This window comes from Salvelinus alpinus, chromosome 13 (genome assembly GCF_045679555.1).
Source record: "Salvelinus alpinus chromosome 13, SLU_Salpinus.1, whole genome shotgun sequence".
Taxonomy (NCBI): domain Eukaryota; kingdom Metazoa; phylum Chordata; class Actinopteri; order Salmoniformes; family Salmonidae; genus Salvelinus; species Salvelinus alpinus.
Genome location: NC_092098.1, coordinates 8,202,471 through 8,224,436, shown reverse-complemented (window position 1 = coordinate 8,224,436; position 21,966 = coordinate 8,202,471). Strand labels below are relative to the sequence as shown.

Below are 21,966 nucleotides of genomic sequence, written 5' to 3'. Positions count from 1 at the left end.
ATCCGTTTTGTCACCAAAGCCCCTTACACTACCCACCACTGCGACCTGTACACTCTCGTTGGCTGGCCCTCGCTTCATACTCGTCGCCAAACCCACTGGTTCCAGGTCATCTACAAGACCCTGCTAGGTAAAGTCCCCCCTTATCTCAGCTCGCTGGTCACCATAGCAGCACCTACCTGTAGCACGCGCTCCAGCAGGTATATCTCTCTGGTCACCCCCAAAACCAATTCCTCCTTTGGCCGCCTCTCCTTCCAGTTCTCTGCTGCCAATGACTGGAACAAACTACAAAAATCTCTGAAACTGGAAACACTTATCTCCCTCACTAGCTTTAAGCACCAGCTGTCAGAGCAGCTCATAGATTACTGCACCTGTACATAGCCCATCTATAATTTAGCCCAAACAACTACCTCTTTACCTACTGTATTCATTTATTTATTTTTGCTCCTTTGCACCCCATTATCTCTATCTCTACTTTGCACTTTCTTCCACTGCAAACCAACCATTCCAGTGTTTTTTTTACTTGCTATATTGTATTTACTTCGCCACCATGGCCTTTTTATATTTTTATTTATTTTTATATATATTTTGTTTGCCTTCACCTCCCTTATCTCACCTCACTTGCTCACATTGTATATAGACTTATTTTTCACTGTATTATTGACTGTATGTTTGTTTTACTCCATGTGTAACTATGTGTTGTTGTATGTATCGAACTGCTTTGCTTTATCTTGGCCAGGTCGCAATTGTAAATGAGAACGTGTTCTCAATTTGCCTACCTGGTTAAATAAAGGTGAAATAAAAAATTAAAATAAAATAAATTTCGGGCACAAAGGAAATAGTGCCACTGACTCGACCATGGATTGTTGTTTCAGCATTGTCTCAATGAAGAGTTCTGCGTTCCTCTAGCCATGTGCGACAAGCATGCGCAGTTACTAGCCTGCTAGAGTTAGCGCAGGAGAATGAGTAATATATGGATGAAGCTTGACCTGGAATGTGAAGCTGTCTGAAGCTGGTTAGCTTTAGGAAACCATGAGTAGATCTAGCTCGCTTCATAGGATACCCCTCTGGTATGACAGCAACCCATGCGTTGGTTTTGTTTACCTAGCCACTGTTTCAAATGCTAACTTTTTAGCATTTGTGACACAAATGCGGGGGGGACCCTATCACCAAATTTACTGAGAATATATAGCACAGGATGAAGAAACAATACTCCCGAGCCGCAGCGCCATACTACTTGTCAGACATGGAAAACTAAAACTGTGTACTGGTCGTTGGGGTGGGATTGGCGTGGTGTGTGGGGGATTCGTGGGTAGCTTCTGACCACTTCATTGGATTCCTCATGTCTTACTCATTGTTTGAAAAAAAGTTTAGTCTAAATTGGATGTTAGGTACTACAATTATTGAATGTTATATGAATCTTATAAATTACAATTCATGTCTTCTGGAAAGCTTATCTTGTCTGTTTCTAACTGCAGAAACGATTTCAGAACAATCTGAGATGGTTTGCTGGAATGACATGGAACGATCCACTTACAAAATAAAATGCTTACCATTGAAAAGGTACTTTAATCTTGTTGCAGCATAATATCCTACACATTTTCTTTATTGTGGATGCTCTATCAGAAAGCTATTGGAATCCTATTGGACTGCTTTCTTTCATGGACATCAAAAGTAAGCTGATCCTCGCAATGCTGTACGATTTTGTATCACCTCTATCAGAATCCTATTAGTGTATAGCCATGTTTTGAGGAAAAAATCCTTAAGAATGTAATATAAATATATATACAATTCCCATCGACAAAATGTATTTAAATCCTATAGGAGAAAAAACATTGCAATCCTATAGGATACTATAGGATTCAAATACAAAAACCCCAGTCAATTCTACTCTGCCCTAAATCTTGTAGGCTGTAGTTTTGAGCCAGTTACTCTTGATTAGTTCGTTAGTATAAGAACTAAATGGACCTCAGAAAGTCATAATGATCATGACAGGAAAGAAAGCCAAGACTAAGATAATAAAATGTTCTAAGTAGGCTTACCACTAAATACTTTTGATTATATAAGCATTCGTAGTCGTGATAATCACAACGACCTAAAACGAAGAAGTATGACAGATGATGATGATGACGATGATGATTCTGATCACGATTATGATGAGGATGATGATGATTAGGCTGTCATGCGTTATTAAAGTCCTTTTTGGAAGAGCCTGTATTGGGAGTAATAGTACAAATACGGGGAGTATTTAATGCATTTCAGATTATTTAAATGTCGTTTTATTCATTTTGACTGTTTTGTTTCAATGAAATCTCTTTAATAAACAACTTGACATTTGCACGGTGAAGTTGGCTCCTTGGAATCTTGAGTCTCGGATAGAGTTCAGAGTCTCGGAGGCGCGGACCTGTGTGGCTGAGTGGCGGCGGCGGCGGCGACTGTTCTTGTGGAAGGACAAGGAGAGAGGTTACTCAATCTTGGTAAACTACCTCCGTTCACTTGCAATTTTGTATCACCTGCTATCAATTTGACACCTTAGAAATATGATCATTTATATAAATGTGTGCATGTCTCGGTTATGACAGTTTTGCTTTGCTTGCGAAAACGTGGCGGAGTGGTCTGAGTATCGAACTGTTTTATGTGGTTTACAACAATGCTGAACATATCTTCTTTAAGATAACATGTTTTATTGGACACTGAATTCACATGGTAAATTGTGTTTTATATATTACCTCTCTCAATAAATCAAGTCAGCAGACTCCCTGGCTAAACGACCAGTAGCCTACGGTCAAGTAGCTTATCCTTAGTGGTTTTGTGCCACAGAGCCCCACCTGATGATTTAAAAAAAAATCTGAAACCGCCTTACATGTTCTTGTAATTCGAAGGAGAACCAGTGTGGCGTTGTTCTGCTGAGGTGAAGCTTCATTGTGCGATTTACCAAGACGGCTCTATGAGTGCAAAAACGGCGAAACAAGTGACAAAAGAGGAAAAGGAACATGCAACCAGAGGTGAGTGATCAGCCTACCCAAAATGACAGAATGTATAGCCTTTAGGAATGCTTTATGTCACTTTCACTGTAATGTAGGGGTTTAACATGAAGTCGGTTAATTATCTTTCAACTAAACGAATTCAGTGCACCTCATCAATATAATATCACAACGGTTTTGACTATTATCAAGGTTACCTACACACAGTCGATACGATATGCAAATAACAAGGAGAAACGACTGGATAAAAATGTAAACAGTGTAGGCTAAACAGAATATGCCGTGTACATGGAGACGAGAGACAGACACCCAGTCTGTTATGACAACTGTAGTGCGTTATGGTGGTTCACTGCGAGGTGCGCGTTCTGGACAAATATTTATGTCATGAACAGAATCTCCGCGGGAAACGCCGCAATGGAAGCTGGGAAAATAAAATTGCCATGGAGACAAAGGAGGTAGTAGACCGCGAGTTCTCACTGCTTTCACTACAGGGAGTACACCAAATGATGTATATAAACCCTGGATTGCTGATTCTATGTATTGGCCATTGAGAGGCTTTGAAGCCACCGGTCGGCCATATTGGCACTCCCCAGTTAATGTATTTAAGTATTTGTTGTTGTAGTGGGGACAGTAAAATTAGTCATCTCTAAAAAATATACTATAAGGAAAATATTTGTATACATTTTTTCCTTTTGCATTTTTAAGTTTGCAATAACTTGTCTGAAATAGAATAAATCTGGCAAAAAAGAATGTAGACGTTAATAAATGCATTTCTATTAGCTTCCAAAATATTTTTACACTGTGGGGGAGTGCCAAGATGGAGGCACGGTGGCTTCAATACAGCGCCCCTTGTTAGTCATCTAGTGCATATATAACTCATTGAGTAGACCTCTACAGGGAGTAGACCTAACAGGGTTTAGACCAGGAGCTCTCACAATAACATCATATTCATACATTAGAAAAACAATGGTTCGTTCATAGCATTCACATGACTAGAATGACTAAATAGTAGCCTAGGTGGGCATCTCAGAGACTCCAGGTAATTGTAGCTACTCAGAGTAAGGATAAATCAAAACAGTTATCTGGTAAGGGTACAACAAAACATCTCTGCTCTCTCTCTCTTTCTCTCTCGCTCTCTCTCTCTTTCTCTGGTAGAAGGTTAGATGTCATTTAGCCCGTTTCTAAGGACCCCAAAGGATCTTTCATTTTTAGACTTTGCAGCGGATTAAGTTAGTGTAGACAGTAGACACAAAGTAATTCAACGTTTATAAAATCATGTGAATTAAGGAGGTTAAATAAAGTGCAGATAAAGCAACAGAACGGTTGATAACACAAGGATTTTCAAGTTGAGATGATGGAACTTTCAATTGCCTTTTTGCTTAAAGGATAGTAATGGTGGGGATCTTCGGTAATGTTTCAGCTCAACATCCATACTCGATTTTCCAGACAGACTGTCAAAGGGGTGTTTTGTGTTGTGTTTCAGGCTCCAACATCTTCTATAAACAAATGTTTTTATATTTTTTCATCCCATATGAATTGTTGCTTTTAAAGCCCTGTTCTACGCTTTAGACATGAACACAAGTGACTGTCAATTGTGACAGCGTAAGCCACATTATTGTAGATTGTTATTCGGGCAGATGGAGGTCTGTCTCTGCCCATAGCCACAGCAGACCCTAGGGCTGCAAGACTGCTGTCTATCACCGCCCACTGATCATGTGTGGCCACTAACATATCTATCCTGACAGTTTATCATCAGTATTAAAGTGTAGGAAGCTGAAGATAATGCAACTTAACTACATGCATATATTTTGGATTCTGATTGATACCGTTTCAACGTATTCATTTAAGCCAACTGATCATTTATCCAAAAGACAAAGCAAACTTTGTATGGAAAAAGTAGAGGTATCAAAAAGGCTTTTATTGAAGATATTTATATTCCATTTACACCAAAAACCCTCTGTCCAATCTCCTTCGCCACAGGCTTACACATGACAGGAGCCCATCGACATGTGTCTTGGCAGCACAGTCATTCATCCTGAGTCCTGGCAGTGCCTCGTCACAATTTTCCAGGCCAAATGGTGTGCATTACCTCCACAAGAAAGATGCTCAGGCAAAACGATAATGGACATTGGCGTTCTTCCTTTATCTCGCAGGATATTCTGCTGTCTCTGCTGAGAGAGGGTTATATAAATCCATGTCTTACTGTGTGTGTACAGTATGTGTATTGTTGGTGCACAATCTAACTCATTTTATGGTAGGATATATTATAACCACGGTGCAAGATGGCGTTTAAATACCCTGGATTATGTTCTGTTACGGCAGGATTCTAGCCAATCTGTGGATGTGGTGATTATTGAGTCCCCCTGCCGTAATACGTGTTACAAAATCTTCTGCTGTCGATTGAAGCAAGCCATCAGGATGGGAAGAGAAATCTCTCCTGAGGGTTTGTCCATGAAAATGTTATGTTTGCACCTGGTTTGGCTTTTTGATATAGATCTTTGGGTTTTCCTTGAATTCAGTTGTCCTTTGAATGGCATGTTGATGTCATTCAACAGGATTAGGATGTGTTTTTTCATGGCATTGGAACCCCCTACCCACCAGCCTGGACGCACCACAGTAAACCTTTAATGCTTTTTTCCTTCATGGGAGAAGTAGTAAGTGATGATGTCTTGGACCACATTTTTGTTTGTACATAAAGTGTGTCAGAGTAGTAGTGCTGATCCTAGATCAGTACTTATACTCTGACCCACTTTATGAATACGGACCCTGGAGCCTCACTCCTAAATGATTTTACTTTCATTTGGCTCCATCTAGTGGAGAGTGTTCCAGTTTAAAGAGTTACAACTCAACAGAGATAAGTTATCACCAGTTTGTAATACTGCACATAAGAGGGCATACCTGGTATGCTGGTGTCCTTATAGCCTACCTTGGAAATTCAATCTGTAGACTAAAGAATTTGAATCGGATTGGAAAAGAAGGCCCCTGCCCTGAGATGAAGTTAAACCGTAGTTTAAATGGTAGAGATGAATGGAAATGGTTTCCGGGAAGCTGGCTATTGTGTCTACATTGAAGTTTTCCCCAATGACTGTGGAAATGTTTATGTTCGTGGGAGTTAGACTTTATATTAGAGTTACCTAATGATAGACAGGGTCGCAATATGACTGCAGCTTACAGATTGTACTTTATATACTATGTACTATATAGCCTACTATATAGCCCACACTAATTATGACTAATTCTAATTATTGAAAGATCTTTTATCATTTGATAGTTTCTCTAATGCAAAACCGTTGGCCTGTTATTCACCACGATGACGACCATCTGTGTCGTAACAGGAAGAAAGAGCATGCTAATATAATTGTCCCGAGCTGTAGGCCTAATAAGACTTCCTTATTACTTCTGGATTTAATGAGTTGCTAGTAAAATCTTTAAAGCTGGAATCCTTAATGGTGAAACTGCCACATTCGTTTGCGATATTACAACAACAAAGAAGTTACTGCAAACAATGAACACGTGCAATAGAACAGAAACATATACTGTACATTTTGTTTGCCATGATGCGCAACGTTCCCCCAGCGCTCTCCACCTCTGCTTCATCAACAACAAAACAATAACATCTGCTGTGGGGCAGAAAGTGGCTCTGTTCCCCCCTACTGCAGAATCCATCTTTAAGGGGGGTGGATTGCTTGGCCTCCCCTTTATTTCCACGGCTATTGTGGGAGTGTTGTAGTCTATGTAATGGATACCTGCGATCTATTTGATGTTTAGATCAATTCAGCCATGAAGACATCAATGTCACAGTCCATAACATCCACACTTTACAGTATATTTAATGCCAGGGTGAATAAAATGAACATTTGCCATAACAAAGGATAGACTTCCAAGCCAGTATATGCCATGTTATATTTGTAAAGGGTTTCCTTTTCCTGCACATCAGCGTAGGCTACAGTGGCCCAGTAATGCATGTTTTTCCCCGATCAGCGATACCTTGGGATAAATCATTAACGAGCGATTCTAAAGTCATAATAATGGCCTTCCATTAATGCTCTATAATGATCTCCTATCACAACCACGTGCACAGATTTAATGGATGGAATGCCTTTGAGAATTGTCGGTTTAAACTTCGGAAAGTCCTCTTCCTTTTCACTGTGCATATCGGGGAAGTGCTGAAACATTAACAAAGGACTCTTCCTTGGCGAAGCATGACTTTCCCTCTGCGGAGATCAGCGTCAGGTACGCTCACTTAAATACATTTTATTGTTAAAATATAGAATCATCTTTATGTTTTTAAAATAAAATAGCAAAAAATGAGTTTTGGGGGGGAGGAGGCCCCGATTTAGCTAAAAAGTATCGTACTTTTCCCATTCAATTCAATAAAATATTAGGCCTAGCCCAGACTCTTAGCAAAAAGGGTTCCAAAAGGGTTCTTCGACTGTCCCCATGGGAGAACCATTTTTTGTTCCAGGTAGAACCCTTTTGGGTTCCATGTAGACTCTCTGTGAAAAGGGTTCTTCATGGAACCCAAAAAGGTTCTATGTGGAACCAAACGGGTTTTTACCTGGAACAAAAATGTGTTCTTCAAAGGGTTATCCTATGGGGACAGCCGCAGAACCCTTTTAGGTTCTAGATAGCACCTTCCTTTCTCAGAGTGTACTGAGCCTACATAGCCTAATGCTCTCGTTCGCATACTGTAGGTTGAAGTAGTTTTCCCCTCCTGGAGTGCCTGTTGTGAGTATGAGTGCTGTCCACGGTGCTGATCTTAGAGTAACGGTCCCTGTCCATTGTGCTGAGCTCAGAAGTAACATCCCTGTCCCTGGTGCTGATCTTGTGACGTTTTTGCTCACGGTGCTAATGTAGTGACATTCCCTGTAAAATATAATTGAATAGATATTTCATAGAAATAGTAGTGTCCGTTTGCGCTGTCCAAGGTGCTAAAGTTAAGTGAAGCTCCCTGTCCAAGGTACTGAAGTCATAAGTGACACTCCCTGTCCAAGGTGCTGAAGTTACAGATGACGCTCCCTGTCCAAGGTGCTGAAGTGACATTTTGTTGCTTTCCTGCGATATTTGATGTTAACATTTTTTATCTATTCACAGTTTAACTGTTGTTGTTGGTATGGGTGAGGTTGTTATTTTACTCTTGATAAGAGAAGGCAAGAATTAGGTCATTCTAATTGTGAGTGATTCTCTATGAACTGCAGGTGACGCAATTGAAGAAATTATATGTGTTAAGGGCCTTAGAGAGGGCAATTGAACACCAGAGGAAAGTAAACAGAAAATCAAAACAACAGTGCCACTAGTATAAACCTAGATTTATACCACGAATCAAGCAACTAAAAGGGCTTTAAAGTGGGGTTATAATTTTATGGAAATCATTCATCCAAATACAAAGAAAGTTGTAATAGGGGGAAGTTATACTCGCCTACGTGGACATTTTATTTCACACTAGATCTCATTAAATCTCAATCGAAGAATATGATTGATTATTCTTTAATTATTCATCCAAATAAAACTAGGAGGTGCCATTCTTTGATCTTTGAACTTAAATTGACATGAAAGGACCTATAGGATATATGGCGCCAAATCCGAAACCACAACTACATTTAAATGCGTTTCAATCTGATGACGGATGTGGTTGTTACCTGAGTGAAGACAGGCAAGGCATTGAACGTTAGATAGATGTTACCTCAAGATGAAGACCTATACCATAGTCCTTCTGGAAACCGACAACATCTCGGTTTATGTTCTCGGCGCTTCGGGAATGCACCAATTTCATTAACCTTTTGGAAAGTATATTATGCAGATTCATATCACATGACCACATCCCTGTTGGAGAGGGGACAGGGAGCTGAATGAGGCATGATCTGCCGCAAACAAGTTAGTCTTAGCAGAAAACACTCAACTGGATACAACTCCCTCTCCTGATTATTTTTGCGATGAGGACATATGCGACATCAGAGCTATCTATATATATATCCCTGGATTTATACGATACAACGTTTTCTTGAATTGTCTTTGGATCAGCGTCTCATGCCTTGCCTGTCAGATGCTTATATTCAGTTACCTGCTTCTCCTAATCAATTTGGACAAGACTCCTGTCTATTGCGCAATTCATACCGCAGAGTTAGGGAGGTGAAAGGAGTAATGGAACCACTAGTATTCTGCCAGCAGCACAAATTATGGCGTCACTTTTATATGGTAATGAGGAAACCTTCAAAATATAAGCCCACCACTTTTCAACATCATTTTCATTCAGCCATGAAGACATCAATGTCACAGTCCATGACATTCTCCATTTACAGTATATTTAACGCCAGGGTGAATAAAATGAACATTTTCCATAACAAAGGATAGACTTCAAAGCCAGTATATGTTTGTAAAGGGGTTCCTTTACCTTCCTGCATATGAGGTTGAAAAGTGTCCTTTAATAATGAAATTATATTTAAATATACATTTGTTATTTATTTAATGTAGTGGTGGGCACCAATTTTGATAAGTCGACGTGATATCGATATTGTTTGATATCGATACGAGCAAGGCGTATCGTGATATTGGTTTATTCCTCAGTGTTCTGTAAAAGAAAGCTTACATAACTCGTCCTGCATGCGCAATGCCCTCCAACAGACCTTCTCACAGGCTGCTTCTCATTCTTTAGAAACCTAACACTAAAACAGGCTCCTTGGCATACTTAGTAGCCTGCTGATGGGCCATCAACTGTGGATGGGGTTCCCATTGTATTTAAAACTGTTTAGGTAGGTTTATGCCACCATAACACACCTGGCCCAATGGGAACTCCACAAGCAGTTGTCTGGACTATACAGAAAAGTGAACATTCAACACAGCCGCAATGTATTATTCTACAAACCGACATATCAATATTGAATCGAAAAATGCAACTGATGTCGATATAGATTTTCCATATCGGTGCCCATTATTCATTTTATTCCTTTATTCAATGAGTGATTGAAACGAATCATAGAGTGTGTTAGACCATGCATTTTTTGCCTCAACATTTTATGAAATGGGGGACTGAAACTAATGAGTGTATCCTAGTGTGTTAGACCGGGAATTAACTGACACGTTTTACTAAATAAATTGCAGTGCTTCTCAGAATATTTTGTCGTTCGACTGTTATTGTGGATTGTCTCACGTAATGCACTTTAAACTCAGAGAATGCCTTTGCTGACCTTCATAGATAATCACCATAATATAAATTGTAAATGATCTTGTCTCTGTTATTGTTTTTGAAAACGAGTTGATAGACCTTTACTGTATACTGCTAACCTTGTTAGATAAGCCACACATAAAGGCCTGTAACTTGTAAATAATTGTGTCCATTGTTGTTCTGAAAGCGTGTTTATACTGTGTACTAATAGCCTGGTTGATATTCATTACGTTTAACTTGTAAATAAACACAATTTTCATTTTGAATACAAAGTTTGCAAGGTGTGTTTGTTTTTCGAGTGTTGATAGTTCCGTGTGTATATAGGCATTGACTTCAGGACCATGGATAGCACCAGACCATTGTAAGGCGGTTTAACCTACAATGTTCATATTAAGTAGTTGAAATACTGAGGGTTGTTGTCTTCATACATTTCAGACCAGCATTTCACGACACAGGTACTCTACTTTTTATATTCAGCCAAAAATGTCTTCGGTGTTTCAAGTACAGCGTCATCAATGAATTGCAGTGCATTGAGGAGGAAGAGAAGAAAGTGCTGCTGGGTTTTTAAATGGCACCATATATAGATAAACTATATGATATATCTTTCTCTATAAGCCAATATGTAATTGCTGAGGACCAATGGATTGGTTGGAGTGGAAAGTGCTGCTGGGTATTTACATCACATTTCCCCATGAAATAACACCATACATAGATTCTACAGACCCCACTGAGTAATTCCAGTCACCCTTTTACCTCGGCACATTGGATCGTTTTTTCTATATAAGCCCATATGTAATTCATACACAGTGTATGGAGAGGGTGGAGTGAGGAGTCACTAGCACTCTGTATTAAACCCATTGCCCAGACCAATTTAAGTTTTGCAGACTCGATTGAGTTATTCCAGTTACATATATTTGTATTTTATTAAAAGTGTATTTCTTTAAATATAGTCTACACAATAGCTTTCAACATACCAGTATTGGTGTAAACCTTCTAAAGTGGTTGCAATGCTGTGAAAAACACTTGTACTGCACTAGAGTGCTAAATATATATATATATATTTCTCAAGTTTACCGTGTCTTTGCAGGGGGACTCTTATTTTTAAATTTAAAAAATCTGTGCTCTTGCAGCCAGCATAATATCCTGCTGCTAGGAGAACGGTAATAGGGGAACCTCTGCACCAAAATGAGGCTAGACTCTCTCTCTCTTCTCTCTCTCTTTCTCTCCTCACAGCATAACATACATGATTTTTATACCTCATGGCTTTAACAGGTTCTCTTTACCGTAAGCCATACTGTATGTGGCATTGGCTCCAACCCGGAGGAGAGGATTGCTTGTGGTTGCTGCATCAATGGCACACAACTATGACAAGAGTTGTTTCATTGACTGAGAAACAATTTGAGGACTGCATTTTTCTCACGCAGAGCGGACACATCACAGCCATTGTGTGCATGCAAGAGAAGCTGCGGTGATCAACAACAAATCAAATGTCTAAATTGGAGGGACTAGCTGTTGATTCACAGCTGAAGGCGCCCAAGGTTTTTCCGCTTGGAATATCCAGAATCTTCTTTTCCAGCTTTGACAATTAAAATGTGTATGCTAATATAATGATTTTATTACACGCTTGAAGGCTATCATGGATTATTTGGTTGACTTAAAAACAATACTACAAAGACTGCATTGGATAATATTCATTGTTTGGTGAGCGGAGGATCTCGAATTTTCTCCTGGGACGTTTTGTCATCACCAAGCCGCCAAGCTGGCTATGGCCGCGGCGATTGCCAGCTCCCTCATTCGGCAGAAGAGACAGGCGAGGGAGCGGGAGAAGGCGAATGCTTGCCGCTGCGCAAACAGTCCGGATAATTGCAAAGCAGGGGACAGGGGACCCTGTGAGAAACCGAGCAAGCTGAACGTGTTCTCACGGGTCAAACTCTTTGGCTCTAAGAAACGGAAGAGAATAAGGCGACCAGGTGTGCTCTTGAGTGTGATCTTTCGACTTAACACAAAAAAACGGTCATCATAACCATCATCATCATCAGCGGTGTAGTGATGCCTGGAGAAGTGGGTATACTTTCATTTTGCTAATAGTTTCCCAAACGGTCAGCCCGGCGAAAGGAAAGGTGCCCTGTGTGAAAAATTCTATGAGAAACAGTGACATACACTCTGAATGACCTAAAATGATGAATCCCATATTGGTCTTTCACAGTTAGGCCAACCCAAGCCGTACTGTGCAATTAGGCTAATTGTAGGCCTACTATTGAAACAGATAAATGAGGCTGTCAGAAATGTACAGGTTTAGAATTTTTCCCATTTTCTTCAGGTTTTTGGTCTCAGTCACACTTTTTTAATAGAAAAAAACAGACAACATTTGATGTTCTAAGTCGATAACAGACCTTAAACCACATCAGGAGACCATTTTTGAGGTTTTAGATTTTTAAGTGTAGTTACCCTTTAATTCAAGTGTGCAGGCACCTAGCACTGTTGTTTGGTTAGTGGTGTTTCTGTAGCACATAAGATGGAATTTGCAAAAAAAAATGCCAATGCATTGATGCAAATAATCATGATATCATTCTACTAGGTAGGCATAGGCTACTTTGTAGCTATTTAATATTTAATTGAGAAGGTTTATGGGGAAACCTTTTTTGTCTACCAGAAGCCAGTTAGGCCTATCATCACCATCGTTAAATATTTCCTGTTCCTTAATTGTTGAAACCTGGATGTTTTACCTCATATTATGAGGCATGTCTTACCTTGCTTTAAAGTAGCCTATAGCCAAAATCCCACCATAGAAACGTAGAGGCAATTATTTTATAAAGACTTCCTCATTATGCGTTCTCCTGTTCTATTGGTTTTCTTTCCACTTTCTTTCATTGTCTAGCAGCCAAAGGCATTATCCTAGTCATATTAGCATCCCATGATAGTTGTTGCATCTTTAGATCTCCCCTCTTTCTATATTTCTGCTCACAAGTGCAGTGCGCATTTTTAGAACTGTATTTATCCGCAAATTGCATTTCGGAACATTTGCACATAGGCCTACCGCTGCACCTAAAATGTGAACAAATAATAGTTTACCAACATTTTAAGATAAACATTCTGATCTGTTCCATTAGCCTTATTCATTGATAATGGCACGTACCTCCACCACACTACTTTGATACGCAGCGTGGGGACTACGAAGTGAGTATACGCAATGCCCGCTGAAAAATAAGTCGGTATACCCTTCACTACACCACTGATCATCACCACGAACACCAACAGCACCACTTCTATCCCACCACTCAACACTTTAAAATGTGAAGACCTTGGAGCAATGACACCTCTGTCCAAATGGTGATGTTATAGCATAAGAAAGACAACCTTATTTGACGACCTATTCCATCAAACTCTGGTGATCCTGCAAGTCCATGCACTCATCAATTCATTACCTCACTCGAGCACTTAAGACACCAGCAATACATTCCGTGTCATTATCGGATAAGTGCACAACACCTTCGAAATTCCATGCTTCTGTTGTGCATGAAATGATCATCTAAACAAGAATTACATTCAAAATACATTGTACCGTATCCAGAAAGCTAGTGCACCTGTTTTTGAATCTATGAATTCGCTTTTTTCCCCTTTTTTTTTGCATGGCCGGTCACCACGATCCCAGGTACCCATCACACTGTCTGGGTTTGTGCCATAGTGTGATGTCTATGGGATGCCTGAGGTTCTCCCGGAAAGTTTACTACTGACTGTGAAGCAGTGGCAAACGAGTAGCATTGGACTATAGACTTGGCATATGTCCAATCTCTCCTCCTCTCTTCCCTCTCCTCCCGTTCTCCCGGTCTGCCCTGTCGTCTCCGCAGAGCCCCAGCTCAAGGGGATAGTGACAAGGCTGTACAGCCGCACAGGCTTCCACCTTCAGATGCAAGCTGATGGAACCATCAATGGAACCAAGGACGAGGACAACAGCCATGGTAGGACTATGTGCATTTGACTGTGTTTTTGCCTTTAATTCATGCTGATTTCAGATGATTGTTATGTAGAATTCAAGAAGAAATGTAGGCTTGACTTTTTTGCTCAACATTTCCTGTAGCTGTATTTTCACTATTACATATTGAGTATAATGTTTATTTTATACAGTATACTACGCACACTCTCTCTTTTGTATTCCACATTGTAGCTGTGTTCAACCTCATTCCTGTTGGGCTGCGAGTTGTGGCCATCCAGGGGGTTCAGACCAAGCTCTACCTGGCCATGAACAACGACGGCTTCCTGTATACCTCTGTGAGTCTCCTTCCTTCCCAACCACAACATTGGGTCTCCTACACGCTACACACAGGTTGTACAGTACATTCGGAAAGTATTCAGACCCCTTGACTTTTTCCACATTTTGTTACATTACAGCCTTATTCTAAAATGTATTAAATAAATGTTTTTCCTCATCAATCTACACATAATAACCCGTCCGGCCAAACTGAGCAATCGGGGGAGAAGGGCCGTGGTCAGGGAGGTGACCAAGAACCCGATGGTCACTCTGACAGAGCTCCAGAGTTCCTCTGTGGAGATGGGAGAAACTCCCAGAAGGACAACCATCTCTGCAGCACTCCACCAATCAGGCCTTTATGGTAGAGTGGCCAGACGGAAGCCACTCCTCAGTAAAAGGCACAACAGCCTGCTTGGAGTTTGCCAAAAGGCACCTAAAGGACTCTCAGACCATGAGAAACAAGATTCTCTGGTCTGATGAAACCAATATTGAACTATTTGGCCTGAATGCCAAGCGTCATGTCTGGAGAAAACCTGGCACCATCCCTACGGTGAAGCATGGTGGTGGCAGCATCATGCTGTGGAGATGTTTTTGAGCGGCAGGGACTGAGAGACTAGTCAGGATCGAGGGAAAGATGAACGGAGCAAAGTACAGCGAGATCCTTGACGAAAACCTGCTCCAGAGCGCTCAGTACCTCAGACCGGGGCGAAGGTTCACCTTCCAACAGGACAACAACCCTAAACACACAGCCAATACAACGCAGGAGTGGCTTCAGGACAAGTCTCTGAATGTCCTTGAGTGGCCCAGCCAAAGCCCGGAATTGAACCCGATGTAACATCTCTGGAGAGACCTGAAAATAGCTGTGCAGAGACGCTCCCCATCCAACCTGACAGAGCTTGAGAGGATCTGCAGAGAAGAATGGGAGGAACTCCCCAAATACAGATGTGCCAAGCTTGTAGCGTCATACCCAAGAAGACCCGAGGCTGTAATCGCCTTCAAAGGTGCTTCAACAAAGTACTGAGTAAAAGCTCTGAATTCTTATGTAAATGTGATATGTTTTTTATTTGTAATACATTTGCAAAAATGTCAAAAAAACTTTTGCTTTGTCATTATGGGGTATTGTGTGTAGATTGATGAGGGAAACAAGCAATTTAATCAATTTTACAATAAGGCTGTAATGTAACAAAATGTGGAAAAAGTCACGGGTTCTGAATACTTTCCAAATGCACTGTATATCACAGTATAGCAACTACCTGTGTTACTGAGTTAGTTGATTACATTGAAGGTCACCTCAACCGCCATGTTAATTCTATTTAAGAATCATTTGTTGGTGTGAAAACCCAAGTTGGTTTCATTTGTTATGTCCCCATTGGTAACCTGCATCTTATTGAGAGGGCTGGTTTGTATTCTGGAAGAGTTTCAAGTTACCATGGAGACACATGAGTATGGAAATGCTAACTTTAACCCTGTCAAGTTGTTATTGTTATAGCTTTGGTTATTTAGTCATCTGGATGGATATTGAATTTCAAACACTTTATTTACATAATGTTTATTTAAATTCCCTAAAGCATAGTATAGTCTTTTGTGTGTGTGTGTGTGTGTGTGTGTGTGTGTGTGTGTGTGTGTGTGTGTGTGTGTGTGTGTGTGTGTGTGTGTGTGTGTGTGTGTGTGTGTGTGTGTGTGTGTGTGTGTGTGTGTGTGTGTGTGTGTGTGTGTGTGTGTGTGTGTGTGAATATGTGTGTGAATATGTTTGTGTGTGGTCACCATGAACATTGGTGTTGCTGGATATCTCTTGCCAGAATGTGGTTTTGTATCGATCTTTACCAATGAAAGTATTGACCTTTATCTGGCAATTGAATGAGTCAGTGTTTTCATACCGTGCAGTTTAAAAGTCACAATCTGAGCAAGCTGTGAGAGTGATGGATGGCTCGTGGTGGCTCCAGAAATCTGAGATTCCCATCCTAGGCTTATTCACATAGTATGGCAAGCGAGTTCAATTCAGATCATCAGTCAACTGAGGTCTTCGCATTGTAGATTTGCCTATCCTGACTTGTACGCTGTGCACGTAAATGGTTCCCAAGCATAGAACTGGAATTGGTCCCAACTGCATTTCAGCTCAGTCTTCTGTGGCGCTTTGAACCGATTCTGTCAGTGTTCCATTCCAGTTAGTTGTTCCATCCCTTCTGTCGTCATTTACTCCCCTTTGGGCATTTGATATGAATGGATAGCCTAGGTGAGAGTGAAATGGCTAAACTAGGTGGAGCTTTCTTTCTTTCTCTCTCTCTCGGTCTGTCCATCTCTGTTTCCTCTCTCTTCATTTTTCTCTCTCGCATACACACATTCCCACTCCTGTCTTTCTCTCCTCGCTGTCCCCCCTCTTTTAGGAGCACTTCACCCCGGAGTGTAAGTTCAAGGAGTCGGTGTTTGAGAACTACTACGTGACCTACTCCTCCATGATGTACAGACAGCAGCAGTCAGGCAGGGCCTGGTATCTTGGCCTCAATAAAGAGGGAGTCATCATGAAGGGCAACCATGTGAAGAAGAATAAACCAGCGGCCCACTTCATCCCTAAACCACTGAAAGGTAAGTGGGCCCTTTTCTGCGAGGCTTTGTGTATCTGTGTTGAAGTCTGTTGGTGGGAACCCTGAAGTGGCTCGTTAGAAAGACTCACCCTAGTATATTTTTTGTGCTTTACGGAAGAATGTTTGTCAAAAGCATAATTAGTGTTGGGGAAGCTTCTCTGGAAATATAGTTTACCAAGCTACCGGTTACTTCACACCGGCAGAAGTAAAGTTACACTAAAGCGACCCTTAAGAAACACATTGTTGACTTAACTAAAGTTACTTTGGAAAAGTAGTTCACTACATCCAAACTACTTTCGATGCCGATAAAGAAAGGAAATTCGGGCCTACTTTTTCCAAAAGAAGTAGTGCGTAGTTCCAGTAGTTAGCTACACCGCTACATGGCAAACAAAGTATTTAACTACTGTAAACACCACCAAGATTTGAATGTAGTTCAACTACCACCAAGCTGGAGCAAAATGTAATTACTACTCCCCAACACTGTGCATAATACAGATAACCAGACTTTACCTTTACCAAACGTGATCTCCTCTCGGCCTCTTTCTCTTCCAGTTGCCATGTACAGAGAACCCTCACTCCATGACCTGACCGAGTTCTCCCGCTCGGGCAGCGGTACTCCCACCAAGAGCCGGAGTGCGTCGGCCTTGCTGAACGGTGGAGGGAAGACACTGAGCCAGAACGAGCAGTCCACATAGCTGTGGGGATCAGCCTCGGGCAGAGGGCGGCTCTCCCAATCGTACAGTAAGCTGATCCTCGTCAAACTGAACAGGTGGAGAGCAAGGAAATTAGCTTAGTGTGTACTGAAACCACTGTGACAGACAATGACATCATCAATGAAATAAATCCATGAGCTTCTGTGGGTCAACTTTGCTATGAACTTTGATACAAAAGGCCTAAACCATTTTGCTGGTCAGGAGTATATATTCTTCCTTGGATTATTCTTGAGCATATGTAGCGTATTACCCATGTATATCTTTCTCCAAGGGTCTTGAGAGGGAGAGTTACTGGCCAGTATTTATGTGGTGCGTGATCGGTCGCTTCCATGCCTCCTAAAAAAAGCAATTTTTGGGGGGGTGTTTGAGTCCAAGAAAAGTGTACATATCTGCAAGCCTTCTGCCTCGGTCTGACTATCTGCCATATGCATTGCTTGCCAGCCATACCCATTGCGTTCATTTGTTCCTGTGTACCAAAGACTCAAACCTGTTTCTCTGGTTTTGCTGAAGACAAAAAAAGTTGGAAAAACTGTGGACTAATCGTACTACATACTATTTAGAACATAGTGTTTGGCAAAAATGTATACAATAAGTAACACATTTCAACATACTAGGCTCACTCACACTGAAAATGCCTCATCTAATGCGTTGTTTTTCACCATTCATACATTTTGGTACAACTCTTCCCCTTATCTGATTATCAGCTGTTGCCAAACACACGTTGGTCTGAAAATATATTTATCTTCCCCCCCAATAGCATGTAGCGAACTCGTACTAGATGAAACGTGAAATGACTATGACATCGTGGCATTTAAAGCGTATAACATTTTCGAAATTCGACACACTATAAAACTTTCTTTCGAACACAAGGAGACTATGAGTAGGCCACGGGTAATTGGACACGGCCAATGTGTGGTTTATAGGGACTTGTTTTCACAAACCCTCTCTGTTTATCTATATTATTTAAAGAGTCAGTTTCCATCTTCAGTTATTACATCCGAAAGCCTAACTAGAGACCTCTTGAGTTTTGGGAGATCTTGTCGTTTGAATAGGCTACTTACGTCAACCCTTTTACAGCACCGTGTCATTAGTAGGCTCCTTTTCCATTCTAGATGACATAGCAAACCATGAACGTACTTTCATAGTGTATTTAGATGTGGTTCCTCGTTTGTTTACGTGTATGTGTATTACGTGCTTGCTTGCGTGTATGTGCAAGGATAATAACATAATCCTTGATTTTTATAATGTACAATCAAGTGGGGATTATTAGTGAAATTGAGGGCTCTTCCAGGTAAAATGATTGTATGTATTCTCCTGCATTGTTCTTTCCTTCCCTGGGGCCAAATGCACTGAACAAAAATATAAATGCAACATGCAACAATTTCAAAGATGTGACTGAGTTACAGTTCATGTAAGGGAATCAGTCAATTGAAATAAATTCATTAGGTCCTAATCTATGGATTTCACATGACTGGGAATACAGATATGCATCTGTTGGTCACAGATACCTTTAAAAAAAAGTAGGGGCATAGATTTAAAAACACTGTCAGTATCTGGTGTGACCACAATTTGCCTCATGCAGCGTGACACATCTCCTTCACATATAGTTGGCCAGGCTGTTGTTAGTGGCCTGTGGAATGTTGTCCCACTCCTCTTCAATGGCTGTGTGAAGTTGCTAAATATTGTCTTGAACTGGAACACACTATCATACACGTTGATCCAGAGCATCCCAAACATGCTCAATGCGTGACATGTCTGGTGAGTATGCAGGCCTTGGAAGAACTAGGACATTTTCAGTTTCCAGGAATTGTGTACAGATCGTTGCGACATGGGACTGTGCATTATCATGCTGAAACATGAGGTGATGGCGGCGGATGAATGGCACGACAATGGGCCTCAGGATCTCATCACGGTATCTCTGTGCATTCAAACTGCCATCGTTAAAATGCAATTGTGTTCGTTGTCCGTAGCTTATGCCTGCCCATACCATAACCCCACCGCCACCATGGGGCACTCTGTTCACAACGTTGACATCAGCAAACTGCTCACCCTCACAACGCCATACACGCTGTCTGTTAATTGCCCGGTAAAGTTAAAACTGGGACTCATCCGTGAAGAGCAAACTTCTCCAGTGTACCAGTGGCCATCGAAAGTGAACATTTGCCCACTGAAGTCGGTTACGAAGCCGAACTGCAGTCAAGACCCTGGTGAGGACAACGAGCATGCAGATGAGCTTCCCTGATACGGTTTCTGACAATTTGTGCAAACCCACAGTTTCATCACCTGTCCGGGTGGCTGATGATCAGATGATCCCACATGTGAAGAACCCGGATGTAGAGGTCCTGGGCTGGCAAGTGAGGCCATTTGGATGTACTGCCAAATTCTCTAAAACAACATTAGAGAAATTAACATTCAATTCTCTGGCAACAGCTCTGGTGGACATTTCTGCATTCAGCATGCCACTTGCACGCTCCCTCAAAACTTGAGACATCTGCGGAATTGTGTTGTGTGACAAAATGGCACATTTTAGAGTGGCCTTATATTGTCCCCAGCACAAGGTGCACCTGTGTAATGATCATGCTGTTTAATCAGCTTCTTGATATGCCACACCTGTCAGGTGGATGGATTATCTTGGCAAAGGAGAAATGCTCACTAACAAGGATGTAAACCAACGTATGCACAACATTTGAGAGAAAGAAGCGTATTTTTGTGCGTGCGGAACATTTCAGGGACCTTTTATTTCAGCTCACGAAACACGAGACCAACACTTTACATGTTGCGTTTATATTTTTGTTCAGTAGAGATGCTGATGTCTATCATTTGGTTTGATTCATTGATTTATTGACACTATTATTGCATGGGAGACTGTGGACCTCTGGGAACTAGCAGCATGATGTACCACTGTAGGTCTAGTGTTCTTACTATCTATCTGTTTTGGACCCCGTGCTCCAGTCTGTACCAGACTACAAGTGAATGATCCATAGCACAGACACACGTTTAATCTGGAACCTTCTTCCAGTTTGTTATTTGTTGTTCTAATGAAAATGCACTGAATAAAATGTTTATAAGGAAATACGATTTTGCTTATGCTGTCCCTCTTTTCCACTTGTTGATACTAGTGGCCCCTCCCCAGCTATGAAAGGGTTAAACCGCTCTCATCAGTGCTAATACTGAGACTACAATATCCTGGGTGGTGTAAAATGTCCATCCATCTATTATGGATGGGCTAGCTAGATCATCTTCAATGAATCCCTAGGGAACTGATGTACCCCTCTTCTAGTGGTGCTAAAGACTGAGAGGCCATTTAATATTGATGGTAATTCCTCACATGTTGAAATCCAAGGCCATCTCAGCAGGATGGGTAGCCAATCACGCCAGAGTGGAGCACAACTCTAGAGCTCTGCTTGAGATGGGATAGACCTCAGTACAAACAGCATTATAAATGTGAGTGCCCACAAACCGAGAAAGAGACAGAGAGGGTCAGTAGAAATTGTGCAGACTAAAATGAAATATTGGCAAAAAAACAACATTTGTTTTATTTTATTTGGTAGAGCATGTCTATTCGCCACAGAAATAAAGAAAATGTAGTAATGTGGGGAGAGCCCTTCTGTGCAGTGAGGGTGGAGAAAGCATACAGATGTAAGATCTTAATTTGAGCCAGTTTTCTACAGCAGGAATAAAATCTTACAGCAACAGGAAATGTGAACTATTATATGTATTATAATTAATGGGCATTGTTTGTTGGGGTTGATACATTTTTCGTTCGGGCAAATCAAGTCTGACATTTTAAAATGGAAATTACAACTTTAGAAGCTTTTTTAAACCTTGAATACACTATAAGTTAGCATTTCCTGCTGTGCAGGAAGATTCTCAGCAACAAAAGAATGATCAGATTAAGATCATGAGTTGTACATGGTCAAAACCAAAGGGACTAACTGACACTCATGAAACAGGAAGTACCACTAGGCTAATAATCCTCCTGCATTGGAATTGATTATGGTATTGATGACAACACAGAGGACAGTGCACATCCTTGACAACAATCGATAGATGGACCTCGAGCCCTGGGTTCAAGGATAAGGTTAACATGCCAGAGCAGTGAATAATAGCCCCACTCTTATCAATCGCTCTGGAGGGGTCAATGAAGGGTCAAATGGTAGTGAGAGGAGAATGTTATTTACTTATATTTCTAAGGGCTCAAGTCAATCTGTAAAGCTGAAGCGTTAAAGACTCGACAATAGAAATGTCAAGGTCATTTCTGATTGAGCCGACATTATCC

General features: G+C 41.0%; 1 protein-coding gene across 3 annotated transcripts; it reads left to right on the top strand.

Moving 5' to 3' along the window:
• Positions 1–1,311: 1,311 nt before the first annotated feature.
• Positions 1,312–20,765, top strand: LOC139536922 (fibroblast growth factor 13-like). Of its 3 annotated transcripts, XM_071337654.1 has the most exons (6): positions 1,312–2,474; positions 2,880–3,002; positions 13,992–14,102; positions 14,309–14,412; positions 16,777–16,975; positions 17,527–20,765. In XM_071337654.1, exons 2-6 carry the CDS (start codon positions 2,945–2,947, stop codon positions 17,667–17,669), a joined length of 615 nt encoding a protein of 204 aa, XP_071193755.1. In that variant the 5' UTR covers positions 1,312–2,474; positions 2,880–2,944; the 3' UTR covers positions 17,670–20,765. The 3 variants fall into 3 exon arrangements, with proteins under 3 accessions (XP_071193755.1, XP_071193756.1, XP_071193754.1); XM_071337655.1 differs by lacking the exons at positions 1,312–2,474; positions 2,880–3,002 and adding an exon at positions 4,964–5,424; XM_071337653.1 differs by lacking the exons at positions 1,312–2,474; positions 2,880–3,002 and adding an exon at positions 11,308–12,113.
• The last annotated feature ends 1,201 nt before the right edge of the window (positions 20,766–21,966 follow it).

What these genes read in the sequence shown, in the direction of transcription:
- LOC139536922 (XM_071337655.1), top strand. Translation starts at nt 5,199, where the DNA reads ATGTGTATTGTTGGTGCACAATCTAACTCATTTTATGGTAGGATATAT. An exon ending in GGACGAGGACAACAGCCATG is followed by an intron (nt 14,103 to 14,308) that starts GTAGGACTATGT and finishes TCCACATTGTAG; the next exon opens with CTGTGTTCAACCTCATTCCT. An exon ending in ACGGCTTCCTGTATACCTCT is followed by an intron (nt 14,413 to 16,776) that starts GTGAGTCTCCTT and finishes CCCCTCTTTTAG; the next exon opens with GAGCACTTCACCCCGGAGTG.